At 33.1% G+C, this 20676-nt stretch overlaps 1 protein-coding gene across 1 annotated transcript; it reads right to left on the bottom strand.

Annotated features, from left to right (window-relative positions):
• Nucleotides 1–2449: 2449 nt before the first annotated feature.
• Nucleotides 2450–4078, bottom strand: LOC140443274 (uncharacterized). Its single transcript, XM_072534419.1, has one exon. It carries the CDS (start codon nucleotides 4055–4057, stop codon nucleotides 2450–2452), a length of 1608 nt encoding a protein of 535 aa, XP_072390520.1. The 5' UTR covers nucleotides 4058–4078.
• Nucleotides 4079–20676: the final 16598 nt, after the last annotated feature.

The following is a 20676-nucleotide window of genomic DNA, read 5'->3' on the forward strand; positions in this document are numbered from 1 at the left end:
AATAAGAATAGTGCTGATGACTCAAATGGTGAGGAAATTTAACATAAAATTATATTAAATATAATGTAGTGTAAACAAAATAAAAGTTTTCTTGTTGTACAAAGACCTTGATTATTATTTTAAACCTTTGTATACTATAATATACAACTGTAGTATAATCGTTTTCATCGTTCTTGGCGTGTGCGTGTAAAAACACTTGCAATAAGTTGTTTCATCTGTCTTTCCTTGTCTAAGCTCGATTCGTTTACCTACTCCAGTGGCGGAGCCAAATGTAGCATGTCAAACGAAATAATAGTTATAAAAGAAAATTATAAATTATTTTTCATTAAATTTCTAATAACGGAATATACGTATAAATTGCGAAGAAGTATTTTTCTAGCTTGCAGTACTATAGGACAGGATATAACGAAAAGTACATTTTAAAAGGATTTTGAAATATACCCAAACAAGTGTTAATTATTTAACCCACTTTAATTAAAAAATGATACAGATTTTTTAAATTTTAAGCACTGTAGCGAATTCTGAACTGTTACAACCTACTGACCTTGATTAATTAGCTAATCATTAGCAAATCGATGATAATCCTACTTTCATTTTCATCATATGTGACCATTTTTGCCAAGTCGTCCTGAATTAATTTTTCAGTATGGTTAACACAACTCGCCCACACTGCAGGTGTTGCCTCAGCTAATGCATCGCCCCAAACTTTTTTCACTGTTTCATCTCCACGTCCATGTTCTCCAATATGACGATCATAGTATTGTTTAGAAATGCCCCAGACCAACTCAATCGGATTATATTGACAGTGATATGGAAAACAGTAATCCAGCATCTTTAACAAATCCTTGCCTACTTCCGGCATGTAAAACAACAAAGCTTTTACCTGTATTTTCGTGTCCTTTTCTGATGATTTTCACACAGTCATCTTGCCAAGGACGTTTATATGCCCCTTTTAGGAATATCCATGTTTCATCTAAAAAACGAACTGAAGTGGGCTTGGACTTAAAAAATTTCTCATATAATGCCTCAAAAAATACAGTCGTTTGGAGACAATACATGGTTTCTCACATAGCACTCGTCTACTATTTTCTAGTTTGTATGAAAACCCACAATTTTTCATAAGACGCCACAAACTTGTATCAGAACCGTCATAGAGATGCTTGTTTCTTAATTGTGTATTTAGAACTTTAATTGTAACGTGCTCTCCTTTTGCTTTCATGCCATACAGTACATTTCTAATATCTCCTTTTATAGTATCGCTGACATCATTAGTCTTTTTTTTTGTACATTACGTGACTCTCCTGGTGTAGTAAGAGCTGCCCCTGTCTTGTATTCACTCTTTATTCTTGTCACTGTGCGAAGACTGATTTTCAAAGCGTCCGCTACTCGTCCATGTACCGATGATAACGGAAGCAAAGGTCCGTTGTTTTCTTTTTCTTTTTTAAAATACTCCAATAAATGAACTACACATTGTCGCATTTCTCCTGTTATCGTTTTTCCCGGCATTTTTTTTATTAAATAGAACAATTAGTTATTCACAACAAAAAATAATAAGTAAAACTGTTCGGAACAAATTCCAACAATGACTGACTAAAATCGACTAAAACAACATAAAATATCAATGGTAATTGCTACAATTATAAACCTATCAGCCAGCTCATTCAAGAACAATGCCACAAGTCATTATTGCAATGGATCTCGGAAGAGAGAGAGTTAATTTATAATAAACTGGAATTTTTAAGGTGTCGAGAGTATTATTTTATGTAATGGAATTCCACACAGTAAGAGCTCAAACTATTAATTAATTAAAAACTGTTTACTTATAAAAACTATTACATCAGCTACTTCAAACCTGCACAGATCAGCGTAACATGTTAAAAAAAACACGTCACTGCCAGCTATCTGTATTCGTAAAGAGGCCGAACTTATCACCGACACCGTATCGGCCAAATGCATCGGTGTTATTGCTACAATACTGGGAGACGTGAGTGGTCTCTTCATTCCCTTCTCATCGCACTTTACCATGACGAACGTGACTCGCACAATTGAATTGCGCATCTGTGTATCAGAGAGAGACGAATATTAAAAATTCCGTAGTAGCTTATTTCAGGCACACGCCAAGAACGATGAAAACGAGTATATACTATACAACAGTAAAAACTTATAAGCCTTTCTCCTGCGGAAGACGTTTTAATCTGCCAAATGTGCTCTCCAGAAGAAGGGCTTACGTAAACTTATTTTAATACTCTTCATTTGAAAAGAAAAAAAGAACATATTTTATAAAGGTGTTCTCTATTATTTTATCAATGGATCGAAAATTCTTAAAACTAAAACACTTAAACAATGCATGTTTTGGTTCGCTTTAGGCATAGATGTTAAATCTTTGAATGCTTGTTTTTCTAAATAAACTTTTACTAATGAAACTAGCAATTCCTAATGAAAAAAATGTCTAAGTGTTCAAACAAGCTGAAATATCATGACTGCTCTTATAAAATACCAATTCTGCAAGAAAAACAATTACAGCAAAAACCTGCACAAACGCTACAAAGTGAAAAACTAAAGCCAAGTTGCCAAACGTTATGAGCTTGGCACCATTTGAATTCTTTTCATACTTCCGGTACAAAATATCCTTTTTCCACTTGGTAATAAACCCAGCTGTGGTTAGTCTATCCAGATACGACTGAAATACGTTATAAAGACTAAACCCTTTTCTCATTACTATATTGACAGGTATTTTGATTACCGGTTTATTCAAACAGTATGGTTTCTCCTTGCTCTGAGATAGCTCTCCGGATCGGCTAAATAGGTATTCTTTGTGTAGTTCAGTTACACAAAAAGCATTATGATTCCCTTCTAAAATTTGCTCGAAGCAATAGGATATATTTATGCAGGTTTTCCAATTATTTAAAATAGTTCTGATTGGTACTGATTGAACATAGTTGTCTTCATTTTTCCAGTTTGGCGCAAAGTACTTTTCTGTATCTCGTAAAAAGTAGGTAGTTAATTTATATTTGTAGATATCTTCCATTTTGCTAATTTTTTCTCCAAAACTTTGACTTGATAGACTACTGGTCAAGTAGCTCGTGTAGATAATATTCATAAACAGATTGAATACTATAAACAGTCCCATAAAGTACCTAATTAGACCTGATCTGGGTAGATCATTTGCTCCAAATCCAATAACGACCAAAAACGTCGTCAAAAAACACTTGGTTAGGTTTTTATAAGTAGTAGACTCAGTGTTACTTTTTTTACTTAGGCACCACAGCACCAAAGTGGTAACAAAAAATACTGTACCGAAAGCTATCCAAACTTCCACGGACAAGATTACTATCATCGGTCTTAAACCTTGGTCGGTACGTTGATGAGAAACACACCAAATCAGAGTGTCCTGTATATAAGTTTTGCTGGTATCCATATAGAACATTTTTCCAAAACTTTTGTCATATCCTCCGATCATAATGTCGGCTTCATTATTACTTAAAAGACTAAATCCTCCAGTAGTAGTACCATTGTCATACACATTACCAAAACCATTTAGGTCATCTTCTTGATACACTGCAAATAGGTTCAAGATTTCAGATATCATATTAATGACATTGACTTCAATACCTTGGTCATCTGTGGAGCTGGCTTTTTTAAACTTTGGATTATCTATTGTTACGTATGGTGCCCATCTCGTATAAACGACTTTAAGAGTACAGTTATAAAAGTCAGTAAGTAATTTGTTGGTAAACCAAGATACGTTTCTTTCAGTATTTCCATACGAACAGCGGTCAATGGACGTGTGTTCAAAATTGTCACCACAACTTCTGTTACTGTATGGTTCCCAGGAGTAAACATTGTAAATAGATCTATTTTCTGGACTAGAAAGCAAAATTACGCCATTAAGAATGTGGAAGTTTAACATTTCCTTCGTCACTTCTGTAGCTACCTGAACTGGATCACTAAATGTAGTTGTAGAGACTACCAAAAATTTAGCGTGAGGATTCCAAGTCAATAATTTTTTAAGTATCTTTAGACTCTTGGCAAACTCACTTCCATCCCTAATTTGCATGATGTACCCGGTACTTTTTGATACATATTTAAATGGATAAGTTTTACCAATCAAGCTTTTAATCATGATATTCCATCGTGCTTCACTTTCCAAAGATTTCAGAACCTGATGACTTATAACAAAATAAGACGGAACATGACTTTGCATATCTGCTGTAGGTAACATGTAAGTTATTGCCTCGAAAGGTTCGTTAAAATATTTTTTGCAAGCTTCTACAATACAGTCACTTAAGGAACTTCGAGTTTGAACGTCTTCTTTTTGCCCTTGAAGAAACATTTGACTTGCTAATACCACTTCAAATACTAACAGAAACATAAGCATGGCCAGCTGATATGTATTTTGCGTTTTAAAATAAAGAATTTTTGATTTTTTTTAGTATAACTTAATTACTGGATAGATAATTATAGACAATGGTCGGAAAATTAACTCTATCAACGAACTGTTTTGATGTTAACTGAAAGTAATATGTGTTGCGTGTTTGGTAAGTGATAAATATCTTTATAAAGAATATCAATTAAGATTAAAGTTAAAAGTATCTAAATAAATTGGCCACATATAAAAGGTAGCACAGTTAACAAGGGTAGCGAAATTTTTGCAATATCAGTAGGTGTTTGGACTCCCTCGATGGTAATTGTTTCGGATCATCATACGGGAGGTATGCTAATATGCTTAATAAAGTAGCCAATTTAGCAATACCAAAGTTTTCATTTAATAGAATACATAAGAGACGAATTTCGAGCCAATAATGATTTCTAATCATGCTCTTACCCCCCCTGCATATGTACAAGTTGGGTCTCATTAAGTCACCTAATTGCAAGTGTGGAAAAGAAGGTAACCTATTACATATTTTCCTTGAATGTTCCCACAAATCAGTAAACATAAACAAATTTTATGATAATCTTATTATATTAAAAATTCCACTTCCCGTCTACCTGAACAATTTGATTTTCTCTAGAGATATCAATATATTATAAACGATTTACGAACATATCAAAAACTGTAACAATAAATTGTAGCTTTAAAACTAACCCTTACATTTAAGTAAATATTGTATTATATTATAGCAGAAAATATTATATATATATATATGTATATTTATATATATATATATATATATATATATATATATATATATATATATATATATATATATATATATATATATATATATATATATATATATATATATAAATAAATAAAAATATAAAAAAAAGAAAAAAATATATTAAATAATTAAAAAATAAAAAGGAAGATGTAAACTTCCGAGATGTTGAATCGGGTTATGTCTTAGCGCAGGAAAAAAAATGTAATTTAGTAAAAATTGTACGTTAAATTGTATGTTTATTAAAAAAAAAAAAAATTCAGAAATACAGAAAAAATTCCTCTGATTGTAAAAATTGTTTGTCTTTAAATTTGTCTGGCTAATTGGCTCGGGCAAGGCCATCAAACTAAACGCAAGACAAGCGTGAGGGTCTACTTGCCATGTAACTTGGGTTTTAAGAATCTTTTCGACCATTATCTTCGAATAGTGCCTCAGCCTATGCATGTGAAGCTTAGTTATTTTCGAAAGTATGAGAATGTTCACTATAACATCGCTTTTGGAACTCCGCTGACTGACTGTTGCTCCACTTGCTTGAGAACAAAGGAGCAGCTGAAAGTAGCAACTTCTTTTGCTGTTCGGCAAAAGTTAGCCATTGAGCATCGTGTTCATATCGTAAAAGCAAAGGCTTTTTTCAAAATCCTTAAAAATCCAAAACTCAACATAACTTTCTTTTCGTTAGACTGTCAAAAAAACTTAGCACTGCCTAGAATGCCTGATCAAGCAGAATATTTCAGCCAGCAAATAAACTATAATAATTTTACAGTTGTTGCTGGAACTTCTACTGATAAACAAAGACCAACAAATGTGTTTTCGTACGTGTGGACAGAAATTAACTCTCGAGAAGATTCTAATATAATAGCGTCAACTGTGCAACATGCTCTAAAGAATTTTGAAATTGATGTCAACATAGAAACAGTACGTTTGTTAACTAATGGTTTCGGAGGACAAAACAAAAATTCGAATATGATGACAATGTTGGCTTATTGGGTTCTAGAAGAATCGCCGAATCATATTAAACAAATTGAATTAATTTTTCTGATCGTCGGTCATTCCTTTATTCCGAGTGATCGTATTTTTGACCTTATAGAAAAAGACAATAAAAAAATGCCTATTATCGTGGAAATTAGTGGCTACGACAATCAGAAAGCATTCCACTGTACGGAACATCGGTATGGATTGGAAGGTGTTATTAAGCTGCCTAGTTCTGTTTATGGCACTTTGAATTTATTAAGGCAAAGCGGTTTATTTTTTACAAAAAAGGCAACAATGTTCTAGTCCAAGGTGAACTCAATTAACGAAATGACGTTGGAGAAGCTAAAAGCGTTTGTAAGAAAAATTTTTCTCTTTCTTCAATGGCTCCCAAGAAATTACCGCTGGGAAAAAAATTAAAGGGGATAAAGGGACTATTAATAGTCTCCTTTCCAAATACTATGGAGAAAATTAAAGAAGCCTTCCTGAATTAAATTTTTACAAAGAACACTTGAAGTCAGATTCTACCTCACCAGAAGAAACCATTGATTGTTTGGAAAATTTCCAAAATGCAGAAAATGAATGTTTTTTCGTTTGAACATGACTGATTGAGACTGCTTTTGATTTCTTTTTTCGTTTAAATATTTTCTTTATATGATTAAAAACCTTAAAGTTTTATTTTCATGAATAAATCTGTTATGTTTTTAATAATGAACTAAATACGGTTTGTTATTATTTTATATATTTATTTGCAAATCTGGTTGTTTGCTATAAACATTTTTTTTTTCTAAAAATCTGTAAATATTTTTGGCTAGAAACTTGACTTTCAAACAAAGAGCAAGTTTTGCAAATAATGACCTTATATAAGCTCTCCACCAAAGCCGATAGACCTTTTATTTTATTCTTGTCCCAGAGCTCTTCTATCAAGGCTACATTCGACCTTCTCATATTAACAGCAAGTTCTCCCGAAGCTGCCATACTATGTTGGAAATTCGCTTGTAGGTTTCCGATTGGAGCCATAGAGGCCTCTGATTGTCTCTAAGGATACCTTTCCAAGTTTATAATATGTCTTGAAATAAGCAGCTCTTAATGGTTTACACGAGACCTCGTTAATCGTATAGACTAAGGCTTATGCGTCTTCTCCGATCTTTTTATTTTTTAGCAACCAGTCTTCTGTCTTAAGGTCTTGATTTTGTCCCTTTATAATGGACCTAATCGTTTCTTCATCAGCTTCTTACTCGAGGACGCGGATAAGTACCATGAAGTGCTTGGCCATTTTATTGGGATCAACTATATTTAAGTTTGTTTCCTCCCACAGACCTTTCAAAGCGCCACCACTTCAGTAGTCATTTTATTTTGTACACTGAGAAAATCATTAAATGGAGACCAGTATCAGACAGACTACGAGAAAGACTGAAGACGAGATGGAAGAACCAGATAATTGCAAACCTTAAGAAGATGGGAGTAAGAGATTCGAAAAGCATAAGCAGAAACAGGAAAAAATGGAGAAATATTGTAGAAGACGCGAAGTCACATAACCAATAATTGTAAAACAAAAATGTTAATGCGGACTGATTTCCCGCGACAAATGAATTGGAAGAGCCCAAAGAGGGAGGCAATCACTCCGATACAAAAAGCAAAAACACGTAACATGATACAATCTTTAATTTGAACAAATTTTTGCCGCACAAAATAAGTAGATCCTTAAAATCAGGTAGATACCTACGACTTGCTACGCCAATAAAATAGTCTTTATTTTGGAAAACCAATAAATATTATATACCAATAAGAGTTGAAAATTTTAAATTTCTAAATAATTTGTTTAAAAAAAAACGGGTGTGGCAGTCCAGTGGGACTGCCGGTGGAAGTTACACTTCTATACACGCATTCGCCGTTACAAATTTATTTGGGAGTCAATCTGCACAATCATTACATATGTAATGCTATAGGTAAGAGAGAGCAGAAAGAGAAACAGAATTAATAACAACTTACTAACAATTAATAAACAACTTTTGACCTGTAATAGGAGTATAGTCAATGAACAATTGAATCAATATTTTGATGAAAATGTATATTTTTATTTTCATATATGTATGAAAGGAGTTGAATGCAAAAATTTTTTTACACATACACTGCAGTAAAATTCATTGTTTATTTTGTTATTAATATAATATTACAATACAAATTAAAATGCAATATTCATAAGTATTTAAAAATGACAATAATATACATAAAAAAATACACTACAATACAGTGCAACATAATTCAATACAATAATACAATACAAATTAAAACGCAATATTCATAAGTATTTAAAAATGACAATAATATACATTTCTACTTACGCGTATATGTTTAATTTACCATGTAATAATATTAATAAAAAAGTCCTCCCCGACTGGGAATCGAACCCCGGTCTCCCGCGTGACAGGCGGGGATACTGACTACTATACTACCGAGGACATGACACAAACGTATTTTAAAATTGACAGTTCTGGATCATACAGTGATTTATTGAGATTATTATTTTGAAATACAAAAGACTAATATAATTATGAACATTTAATAAATAATACAAAACATATCACATAAATAACAATATTAATAAATATTTTATTATATATATAATATTATATGTATATATATCTTTATATAATATATATAATATTAAATTATATATACAAAAGGAACATTTTTATATTCGAGAGAGGAATAGATAGAAAATATATCTTCTGTCTCTCTCTTACTCATTATCTTACCTATGTAATGATTTCACAGATTCACTCCCATACAAATTTCCAACGTGGAGCGCGTGTATAGAAGTATAACTTCAAAATATGCAAAATCAATTTTATTGTGTTTGGCTTAAAAATGCAATATTTTAAATTGGCAAAATTATGCAATATAGGCATCTAAATGCACTTTGGATGTATTTCGCTCTCTATTAATTATTGTGGACATATTATGAGATGTGACAAATACAATACATATTGACTTATAACACCGGAAAAATCAGCAGAAGAAATCAACAGAAAGGAAAATATAGTCCTGACTGAAAAATCAAATGCGTAAATGGTTCAACACCACGAATAACCATCCATTTAGAACTTCATTCTCGAAGGTACGAATAGCTTTGATAAGGAGCACTTAAAGAAAAATATACCTATATGTGTGCTTGTATATTTGTGACTCAGTATGACTAATGTTCCAACCATAAAAAAATAGACATAGTGTTAGAGTTTATGTATGATGTTACTTACGTCCAATAATGGTTTTACAAAAAACAACCTACTGATGAACCCCATTTGACGAAAATTGTTAAATTTTTATTTGATTTTAAATAGAAAAATCAACTTAGAAGTGCAGAATTCCAAAACGTTAAAACTCGTTTTACAAAGACACTGTCGTACAGTTTGGAGTAAAAACTGTAGAATATACTCGGCAAAAACTATAACCGATAATTAATTAGGTGATGTTTATATACAAACATAGTTTGATAAATTCAATTATTTATTTGTTAAAATTATTGGTTATGTTTTAGAATATAATTGATTACAGAATACTTAAAAAGGTGAAGCGTAATTGGCTTTTGAAGAACGGAGAGTTGATAAATTATTTAAGTTTTTAAGGCATTGTTTAAGAGGCTAACAGAAAAATTTGATGAAATAAATTAACAAAAAACTAAACTTTGTAAAATAAGATTAGAAAAATATGCTATAACCCATAATTAATGAGCTGGTAGGATTAACCAGCATTTTATATTTATTCTAATCTGCTACTTTACTGTCCTACGAATTCCCAATGATTCTACGATATTTAGCTTTTCTATGACTTCTTTATTTAATTATTTTTTTTTATTTAAAGAAATAAAGTCGCATCCACCCAAAGGTTATTAGAGCGACATTCCTGTAACATTTGTAATAATATTAAATTTAACATTTGTAACAATCAATCATTATAACAATTAATTACAATTTGTGAACAATTGAACATTTGTAACAATTAATTAATTAAGTTAAATTTTGTGTAACATATTTATACATTTTAAGTAACCTAATAAATTGTTCGGAACTAAACTTTTGTTGAGAAGTGCTTTTAGGTTATTTGGCAAATTGTAAGACTGTCTTTGATTTACATATTTAGGAGAGTCTATCAAGAAGTGCTTTATACTGACTACTGTATTGCATGTTTCGCATTTTGGAGGTTCACTATTTGAGAAGAGATAGGCATGAGTATACCTACAGTGTCCAAGTCGTAGTCGTGTAATAATAGTTTGGCATTTTCTACTTCTGGCTGTGGACTTCCATGAAAAAATATCACTTTTGATGGTTTTGAGTATCGAACTAGAGTCATTCCACTCCCGATTCCACGCACATAACACCTTATTTTTGAAATAAACTTTTAGATCGCCTGCGATACTCCGACACTCTGTTTCTGATGTGTCACTGGTGACAGCGTTACGCGCACTAGTATCTGCTTCTTCATTCCCTTCTATGCCTATATGAGATGGTATCCATAGGAAGTGGACTCTTCTGAAATTTTCTTGAGCTTTCATTAATTCGGCCCTAATAATTTTCTCAATGGGGTGATTAGGGTATACATTTTGCATAGCTTTGACTGCACTGAGATAGTCAGAAAGGACTAGACAACAAGGGATGTTTTTAATTAATGTTGTCTTAACTGAGATGTGTCACTTTTCGCTTCCGATATCTCACTGTTAATATAATTATGGATTTTTTTCCTTATGAACGTGAATTTACGTTTTATGGATCTTTCCTTTAAATGGGGATAAACTTGAATGAGCATATCGAACAAAGCTGGTAGGTCTGTGGTATATTCTTGAATTGTGGTTATAGGATCTGCTGACCCCGTAATATTCATTAGAAGCATGTTAAGTTGATCAACGTTTAGAGGGAAAGTAGAGGATGATTTTCTATGAAGTTTTTAGCAGGGTCAAGTAAGAGAGAAAATGAGCATTCAGAAGTGCTTGCTGAACTAATTTTAGCTTTTTTAGATTTTGCTTGGAGTTTAGGTGGTGGAAAAATGTTACATTCTTTTGAAGATGGCTCTGCTTCAGGTAAAATAATTTCATCAAAGTTTCTTTTTGGTTGATTAATTATGTGAGTGTCCTTATTTGATGCATCTACTTTGTTCGGTATCTCCGGGATATTAGAAATAGACATTTGTTCCCACTGTGAAGGGTTTGTGTCATTGAATGCTTGCAAGGATATATTTGTTGCGCTGGATACCGATGCTTCATTGTTTTGGTTGGGGTTTAGTTGAGCTAGTGGTTCGGAGCACTGTGAAGCGATGTGTCCTGACTTCTTGCATCTAAAGCAAACTAAACTGTCTTGAGAAATGAATATTATATATGTCGTGTTGTCAAAAATAAGAGTAAATGACTCTGGTAGTGTTAGATTGTGCGGACTGATATAGATTTGTATTCGAAAACTAGGGATGTGATTGTACTCAGGCATAGAAGCACTTATTTTGAGGAAGGTCATGGGGGAGACAGGAACTATGCCGATTTTTTGTAACTCATTGATTAGCAAGTCGTGCGGTATTGAAGGACATACGCCGGAGAGCACAAGTCGTTCCGCTGGTGTAACTAACCTTCTTGCTCTGACAATTTCACCTTGTATTTCTATTTGACCATGATTATTCATAAAATCGTCCAGTATTTGTTTACCGGATAAATATATACATATGCGATTATTAGATAATCTAGAAGAGAAGATTATATTTTTCGGTTGAATTATATTTCCAAGTGAGAGAAGGTAGTCTTGAAGTTTGGTGTTTTCTAAGGCACTAAAGATAATTGCTTGGGACTTTATAGGAAATTGCATTCTCGACGCTGCCAAAGAGTATGACTGTGATGTGTTTTTATGATTTTGATGGTCTTGTATTGTAGAACTGTTGTGTGATTCCATGTTTGAATACATTTCGATAAACGTTTGTGAAAAGTAAGTCCGACTCTGTACACCTGCTAAAACAGGTATATCGGTCTTTACTAAAAGCGGTTATTTGCTGGTAAAACTGAATTTGTTTATTGACAACAATAACAAATAATTGAAATTTGCTGACTTTAATGTTAATTTAACTGGATATTATGTAAAGAGTTTGTACACTTACAGTTTATTTCAATATATCACTAAGATTCGCAATTTATAACTTACATTAAACTTTGTTAATGTTAAAAATATTCGGAGCCCATATTGAATACAACATTATAGTTATCGATGCAGAACCGAACCCTATTTAATTCTTCTTGCTAGTTCATGCGTTGTATTAGTATGTGTAGCAAGTTTAACATCGAATTGGAGACATTCTCTACTACTTGTTTTGGTTCATTACAGGCTATTTGGGCATGTTGTTATTAGTAATAAGTTGTTAGTAATAAGTAGTAATAATAAGTTTTCTCTAATTCATTTAAACATGCGCGCCTTTATTTTTCTGTTCTGCTTCACCTTCCTCTTCAAGTGCCCTCTCCGCTACGGAGTTTTGCAATCATCATTGCTATTCGTATCTTTGAAGCTGTTGCTCTAAATAATTGGTTAGTTGTGCACTGGAACCAGTCTCTTAAATTGCGCAGCCAAGATATACGTCGTCTCCCCACGCTTCGTTTGCCCTGAATCTTTCCTTGGATAATTAACTGGAGCAATCGGTACTTTTTCCCCCCTCTCATCACATGACCAAGATATTCCAACTTTCTTCTCTTGATGGTGATCAACAGTTCCCGTTCTTTGTTCATTCTTCGAAGAACTACACTATTTGTTATTTTGTCTGTCCAAGGTATTTTCAAACTTCTTCTGTATATCCACATTTCAAAGACCTCTAGTTTATCGGTATTGCTCTTGTTTAGAATCCAAGTCTCTACTCCGTACAACAGTATCGAGAAGATGCAGCACCTAACCAATCTCATTTTCAGGTTTAAGTTAATGTCATGACTTCCCAGAATGTCCTTCATATTAACAAAAGCAGCTCGAGCCTTTCCAATTCTAGTGTTTATTTCTTCTGTGATGTCATTGTTGTTATTAACGCTTGTTGTCAAATATTTATATTTGTGCATCCATTCGATTTCGTTATTGTGAATGTACAGGTTTGCATTTAATCTTTGTTTTTTGAGATAATCATGAATTTCGTCTTCTTGACGTTCATTGTTAACCCTTTCTCTTCACTAGCTGTGACTACCTTGTTTAAACTGGCTTGCAGGTCTTCTACTGTCTCCGCCATTAAAACCGTATCATCTGCGCATCTAATATTATTAATTGGTTATCCGTTAACTTTTATCCCGATATCTTCTTCCTCCAATGCTTTCTTCATAATTTCTTCCGAATAAAGATTAAATAGCATTGGTGACAGCAAACATCCTTGTCTAACTCCTTTTTTAATTTAAATTTCATTTGTTGTGCTATTTTCGATGCGTGCGACTGCCTTCTGATTATAGTACAGAGTAGATATTATTCTTATATCGCGAGTGTCTAACTGTTTAGCTGCCAATATCTCTAAAAGTTGGTCATGCTTGACGTTATCAAAGCTTCACCAGCTATCTATAAACACCCTACTCTCCCAGGGCATATATTTGGATTTAGTTAACCTCTTCTGGTTGGCTTTGTATAGGATTATCCATGTCTGCTACCTTGTTTTGTGGTGTGGTTGTAGATTTCTGTTTGTTCCGTAACTTTTGAAGTGCTATAGCAGTGGTACAACCTCTACACTTAGCTGGTTGGCCACCACCACAGTTATATTGGCACCAAACGGCAACAATTGAAATAAATCACACAAAATCCGAAGATATACGAATCTGACGAGGAGTGCGACAACATTGCATCTTATCACCGCTATTCTTTAATCTGTATTTGAAATCTATATTCAGAAAAGCATTAGACGAGGTTCAAGGTGGAATCAAGATTAACGGAACTAGCATAGACAACATCAGGTGGTACGCTCATGATATCGTTCTAATAGCAAGCAATGCACAAGAACTACAAAATATAATAAATGCGGTAGTTCGTCATAGCGAAATGTTCGATTTACATCTAAATATTTCCAAAACTAAAATTCTAGTATTTTCAAAGATTGACAAAGAACAGCCAGTGTAATCCAAAAAATAAATCCTATCAAGAATCAAACAATCGAGGAAAACACTCATGAACTTAAAAACATTTTTTACAAGATCAGATATTAGTCTAAAACTGAGAATTACAATGATCAGATGTTAGGGTTTCTCTGTTTTGTTGTATGGCTGTGAAAGTTGAACAATGGACTCTGAAACAGAAAAAAGAATAGATGCCTTTGAAATGTATATATACAGATGGATGCTAAGAATTCCATGAATACAAAAAGTTAGCAATGGTGAGGTACTTTGGCGCATGAGTAAACAAAAAGAATTACTCAGCATAATCAAAGAGACAAAAATGTAATACTTGGGTCATGTGTTGAGAGGTGAAAGATATGAATTACTCCAAATCATATTGGAAGGTAAAGTTAAGGGCAAAAGATCAGTTGGAAGACGCCAGAACTCGTGGCTGAAAGACCTGGGGAGATTGTTTGACCGCTCATCCACAGAAATCTTTCATGCAGCAGTATCCAAAGCTACAATTGCCTTTTGGATCGCCAACCTTGAAAGAATCAACCAAGAATCTTGAAATCTTAAATTCCCTCATGAGTTTCAGGTTAAAACTTATTTTGTTTTACAGTTTAGCTGTATTTCGCGTTTTTCTTTGTCAAACTGTTATATTTTGTTATTTAACTAATTTCTATCGTTTATCTGTTTTTTATTTACATTTTTCTACTTTTTATATCTCTACTCATCCCCAATGAAGCTCCCACACTAAGCATCGTGGTCTTCGTTAAGTATTGTGAACGAGAAGCTTTTTATTATCCACTTGTGTCAGATTTTTCGCCACAACTTCATGAACTTTTTTGTATTTTTCTTTTTACTAAAAGTAAGTGAAAAAACACATTAAGATAGGACGTCTGAGGTGGGTAGGCCATGTAATGCAAATGGAGCAAACCGACCCAGCTAGAAAAACGCTCCTTGATGGACCTATTGATCAAAGAAGAAGAGGAAGATCCAGAACAAGATTCCTAAATAACATAGATCAAGATATTAGAAATATGGAAATACGTGCTTGGCGGAGAAAGGAGGAGGAAGATAGGGAGGACTGGAAAAAAATTCTTGGGGAGGCTAGGACCAACACATGGTTGTAAAGCCAAAATGATAATGAAAAGTAAGTGAAAAAAGTCGCAAAAAGTGATGATTTATTTTCATCTTCTAGTAATTGGGTTACGTTTCCTATTTTAAATCCCTTATTCTTTAGCTTTTCTTATGTCCTTATCTTGGCAAATTTGACGCAATTTTCTTGCGATATCTTTAAGGTCTATTTTTTATCTTCGAACGAGTGTCATTCAAGATCTAAGCCATTTAACGACTTTGTTAAATTTCTGTAGCTATTTTCATCCTTCACTCTCTCTTCCCTTCAGCCTTATATAATTCAACTATGGACGCCTCCCCCAAGTCAATCCAGTGTTTTCTATTTTACGCCACTTGCTTCCAGTTGTGTCTTCCGATCTTCTTAATGTCATCAGTCCATCTCATTTGTGGTCTTCCAATTTAATTTGGCAGCATGTTCTCCTGCGTCTTTTACTTTGGTTACCTTCTAATCCATTTATCCATATTAGACTTGGTGAGCGTCCACGTCTGTGAACCATACGTAAGTATAGAGATGATACACTGATCGTAAGTTCTGGTTTTCAAATATTGCTCTATTTTAGTGCTTTTCAAGATTCAACTCAGTTTTCCAAATCCTGCGCACGCTAACTTTATTCTCCTCGTAATTTCGGCAGTTTAATTTCCTTTATAAACTTTCATTATCTGTCCAAGATTATTGTATTCGCTTGCTGTTCCTAAATTTATGTCGTTCAACGTTATTTCTCTATTGTTCGGTGTATTTGTCATTATTAGTTGCGTCATCATGATCTGTAGTTCTTCGAAACTTGTAGCGAATATTACAATATCATCAGCGTATCTCAAATGACTCATTTTTCTTACTACTACTATCGGTTTACAGCGTTCTCCGACGCCTTCCGACTCCTCATTTTTCTTCCATTAACATTTATTCCTTTATCTGGCCAGTTAATGTCTTTGAACACGTCTTCCAGTTCAAGTGTGAATAGCTTTGGTGAGATAACATCTCCCTGGCGAACTCCTCTGTTGATTGGTAAAGCTTTGGTTTTAACATCTATTTGTATTTTCATTGTAGCTTTCTTGTAAATATTATGTATGATTATCCTGTATCGGGAGTCTATCCTGCAGTTGTTCATAGCTCTCTCTATTGCCCAAAGTTCTATGGAGTCGAATGCCTTAATCGACGAAGCCAATGTATAAGTTCAAGTGATAATTATTGGTTTTCTCTATTAGTGTTCTGACTGTAAGAAGATGATCCGCGCTGTACTGTAACCTATTCGGAATCCTGCCTGCTCTACCGGTTGATAGCTATCGAGCTTCGACGTTAACCTGTTAGTTATTACTCTCATAAACAGTTTGTACATTTGGGACAGCAGGGAGACTGGCCTATAGTTCTTCAGATCTCCCCTGACTCCTTTTTTGGAGAGAAGTATTGTCAAACTTTTATTTCAATCATCTGGGACTTCTCCTCTGTGAAGACATTCGTTGAAAAATTTTTTCAATTCTTCGGGAATAGTTTCACTCCCCTACTTCAACATTTCTACAAGTATTCCATTTGGGCCCAGAGCCATATTGTTTTTTAGTTGTGGCATAGCTTGTTTTATGTCGAAGGATTCTATGTTAGGGAGTATTTCTGAGTTGAGTATTTCTGGATAAATTTTAATATATTTTCCTGCTAGCATTTTAGTTTGATAAGATATTTGCCTACCTGATAGGTGTTTCACTAGGATGTCGTCGTATTTTTCCAATTTTTTTCAAAGACTCGTGGTGCTTTACGTGCCGTTTGTCGTCTGCCATCTCTTGGTGGAGTTTAGGCTGTATTTTTCTTTGATAGTGTATCTATTTAGATTTTCATTTGTTGTATGACCATATTTAGATTTTCCCTTTCTTGTTTTTTCTGTACACAGGCGTTGTATAACATCTGCTCATTTTGGCTTCTTCCTTGATTTTTAGAGTAGAGCACTTGCTTTTGTTGAGCAAGTAATAAACTTGGTGTTATCGGTTGGGAAAACATATTGTCTTATTGTCTCACACTATGGTCCGAGAGTGCCTGGACTATTTAAAGATTTAATAGTTTACTATCTATTTTTGAATATAAAACTTTCATACCTTATCACAATGGGATTTTCTGAAAGTAAATACAAACATAGTTTGATAGATTTATTTATTTATATCAGCAAATTATAGTTTGTGTTCTATAATGTAATTAACTAGGGAACAAATAAAAAGGTGAAGCGCAGTTTGCTTTTGAAGGACATATAGTTATTAAATTATGCAAGTTTTAAGTTACTGTTTAGTAAGAAGCCAGAAAAATTTGATATAATATTAAACAAAAAACCAAACATATAAACGACTTTAAATAATTATTTTATTTTAATTTCTTTTGATTTTATGAATTCCTTAACTTTCTGTTTTGCTTTACCGTTTCTCTTCTAAAAATATTTGCTATTCAACTTTTCGAATAACAAAATACTCTCGTTAATCATTATTCAATTTAAATATTTAAATTAAAATTCAATTGATATCATCCATTTTAATTTTCAATTATGTCAGTTCCTTTGTCATTTACTCTTTGTATGCCTCCCGTAAAATAACTTTCGTTTATTTCTTCTTTGGCCGTTGGCCTTCATCATGGTTGGTTCCAGAGTTTTAACCTTGTTAGCTTTTCGCTTCTTGAAGAAAGGGGTACTTTTTTTTCGAAGTAATGGAGCTATAATAAAACGTGATGAGTGATGTTATGTGTGGAGAAGTAGTGGACTACTAATAAAGAGCTGGGGTTCGTAAGAGCAGGGCGTTTATGTGGACGATGTGTTATAGACATGCTCAAGAGGAATTTAGGTGTTATGTTCGCCAGTGTGTGTATGTGTGCAGATGGGTATAGCCTGCTCCGCCAGGAGAAGAATATGGATTATCAGAAAAAATCAAAAAAACTAAATTTATGAGAATATCAAAAACCCAAAATAATGATGAAAGCCTGACAATTAACGGTAAAACTTTAGAACCAGTTGAAAACTACAATTATCTTGGCACAATAATTAATCACACAAACGATGAATCCAAAGAAATCCAAGTTCGAATAGAGAAAGCACGAACAAACTTCAATAAAATGAGAAAGGTACTTTGTGCAAGAGAACTGAAATTATACTTGAGAGTTAGGCTGGCAAGGTGTTACGGACTACTCTGCTTTACGGGATAGAAACATGCACACTTAACACGCCGACTACTAAAAAGTAGCATTTGAACTGTGGGTGTATAGAAGAATCCTGAAGATATCATGGACCGAGCATGTAACAAACAACGAAGTCATGAGAAGAGTCAACAAAAGAATGGAAATATTGGAAACCATCAGGACACGAAAGCTGCAATACCTGGGGCATGTTATGCGTAATGAAAGATACAACATACTTCAATTAATTATACAAGGGAAAATCCAGGGCCAGAGAAGTGTAAAAAGGAGAATAATCTCATGGTTGCGAATCAAACTATTCAGAGCGACGGTTTATAAGATCAGAATAGCCATGATGATTGCCAACCTCCGTTGCGGAGATGACACATAAAGAAGAAATATATCCACTACCTACAAACAAGAATCTTGGTAAATCAATTTTTTTCCGTATTTCTCTCCCTACGTGAGGAGGTTCTAGGGGGAAGCCCAGAGGTAGGAGTGGTAAACTGTTTTGAATATTTTTTGGGGTCCCAAAATTGATATTCTCAGCAAAATTCAGCTTGTTCTTATATTTTTTAGAGATTAAGTGGTATTTTAACGTCTCTGACTGTAATAAGTATATTTATAGTAAAAAACATATTAATTAATTTTGCGTTTAATTTTATTTACCATTGTATCCTGCAATTATAAATTTGACTTAAAACTAAGTAAGTATTTCACGCTTAGTAAGTGTTTCTATGAGCAAAATTTGTTATGCTCACTTTTATTTAAAAAAAATATTATATAAAATAAAAAATGTTACCAATAACTAAAATAAATGGAAACATTAATAAACATTAATACATCACGATAAAAATCTTCAGATACAGGAACACCTACGTCAGTCAACGGAAAATACAAATTACAGGCATAAACCTGTGATAAAATGTCCTTTTATCGAGTGAGTTAATATTTGCTAACCTTCGTACATGAACATGAAAGTTAAAGGTTACTTTAAAGTTTAATATTTTAATAATACGACGAAAGTGACTTTTAAATAATATAGATACAATCGGGAACATTAAAATAGTCCAATGTGGAAGGTTTTAAAATAAATAAATATACCACTCTAATTGTAACTATATTAAAATTATTTTATTGCTTAGTGCAGTATGTATAAAAACATTATAAAGTTATTATATACAATGGACAAAAATATCAAATATTTTGGAATTTTCTAATTTTTGTTTTTTTTTTCAAAATAAATTCTGGTCAATCAAGTCGTTTATTGTGAAACAGAGTTTATTTTAACAATGTTTAATGAACAATTTTAAATTTTAATGCGGAGAAAATTGCAACAAAAATAAATGCTTAATATTAGATAAATTAGATTATTTTACTCCAAACTTAAATGCTAATTTAAATTGCTATAAGTAAAAGAAGTACATAATCAGTAATGAGTATTCCCCCCTCTAGCTCTTATTACTGCTTGCATCTTTCTCAGCATGCTTGCAAGTAAATTTTGGACATATCCTTGGGAAATTGCATTCCATTCATCCTGTGCAGCAAGTCGAAGGTGGTCTCTGGTATTTGGAATGGGATTTCTTTGTCGTATACGGCGTTTTAGGTGATCCCACATGTACTCTATTGGATTTAAATCCAGGCTAAACGATGGCCAATCCAATCTTCAAATTTGTACCTCATCAATATAATTACTATGGCAGCGGCATGTGATCGAGCATCATTATCATGCATCTTTTATATCCAATGTAACCAACATATGGCAAAACATGATCTTCCAGAATGTTTTAAACGTAACAGCCACCAGTCATCCGTCCAATAACTTCCACAAATGCGGTATCTCCCAACTAATATCTTCGCAAAGAGTTATGCCACCACCTCCAGAACTAGTGGTCTGGGCGAGATTGCAGCTGGCGAATCGTTCTCCAACACTTCTGTAGATGTAATTCTGACCATCCGACTTCCATAATATAATTCTGGTCTCTCTTCTAATAAATTAGTTATATTGCACAAATAAAGACTTTAATAAACTTGTAAGTGTTATAAATGTAGAACCTTTTATAATAAATAAAGACAATAAATTAGATTTAATAAAAATACTACACTAATATTGAAGTGGTTTGTGGTAATTGATAAAATATGTTATTATGTGAAGTATTCGTCATAATTATTACAATGAACAAAAGTCTAAT

Source organism: Diabrotica undecimpunctata, chromosome 6, assembly GCF_040954645.1.
Source record: "Diabrotica undecimpunctata isolate CICGRU chromosome 6, icDiaUnde3, whole genome shotgun sequence".
In the NCBI taxonomy this organism is placed as follows: domain Eukaryota; kingdom Metazoa; phylum Arthropoda; class Insecta; order Coleoptera; family Chrysomelidae; genus Diabrotica; species Diabrotica undecimpunctata.

Coding starts and splice junctions, on each gene's coding strand:
- LOC140443274 (XM_072534419.1), bottom strand. CDS start 4,057: ATGCAAATTAGGGATGGAAGTGAGTTTGCCAAGAGTCTAAAGATACTT.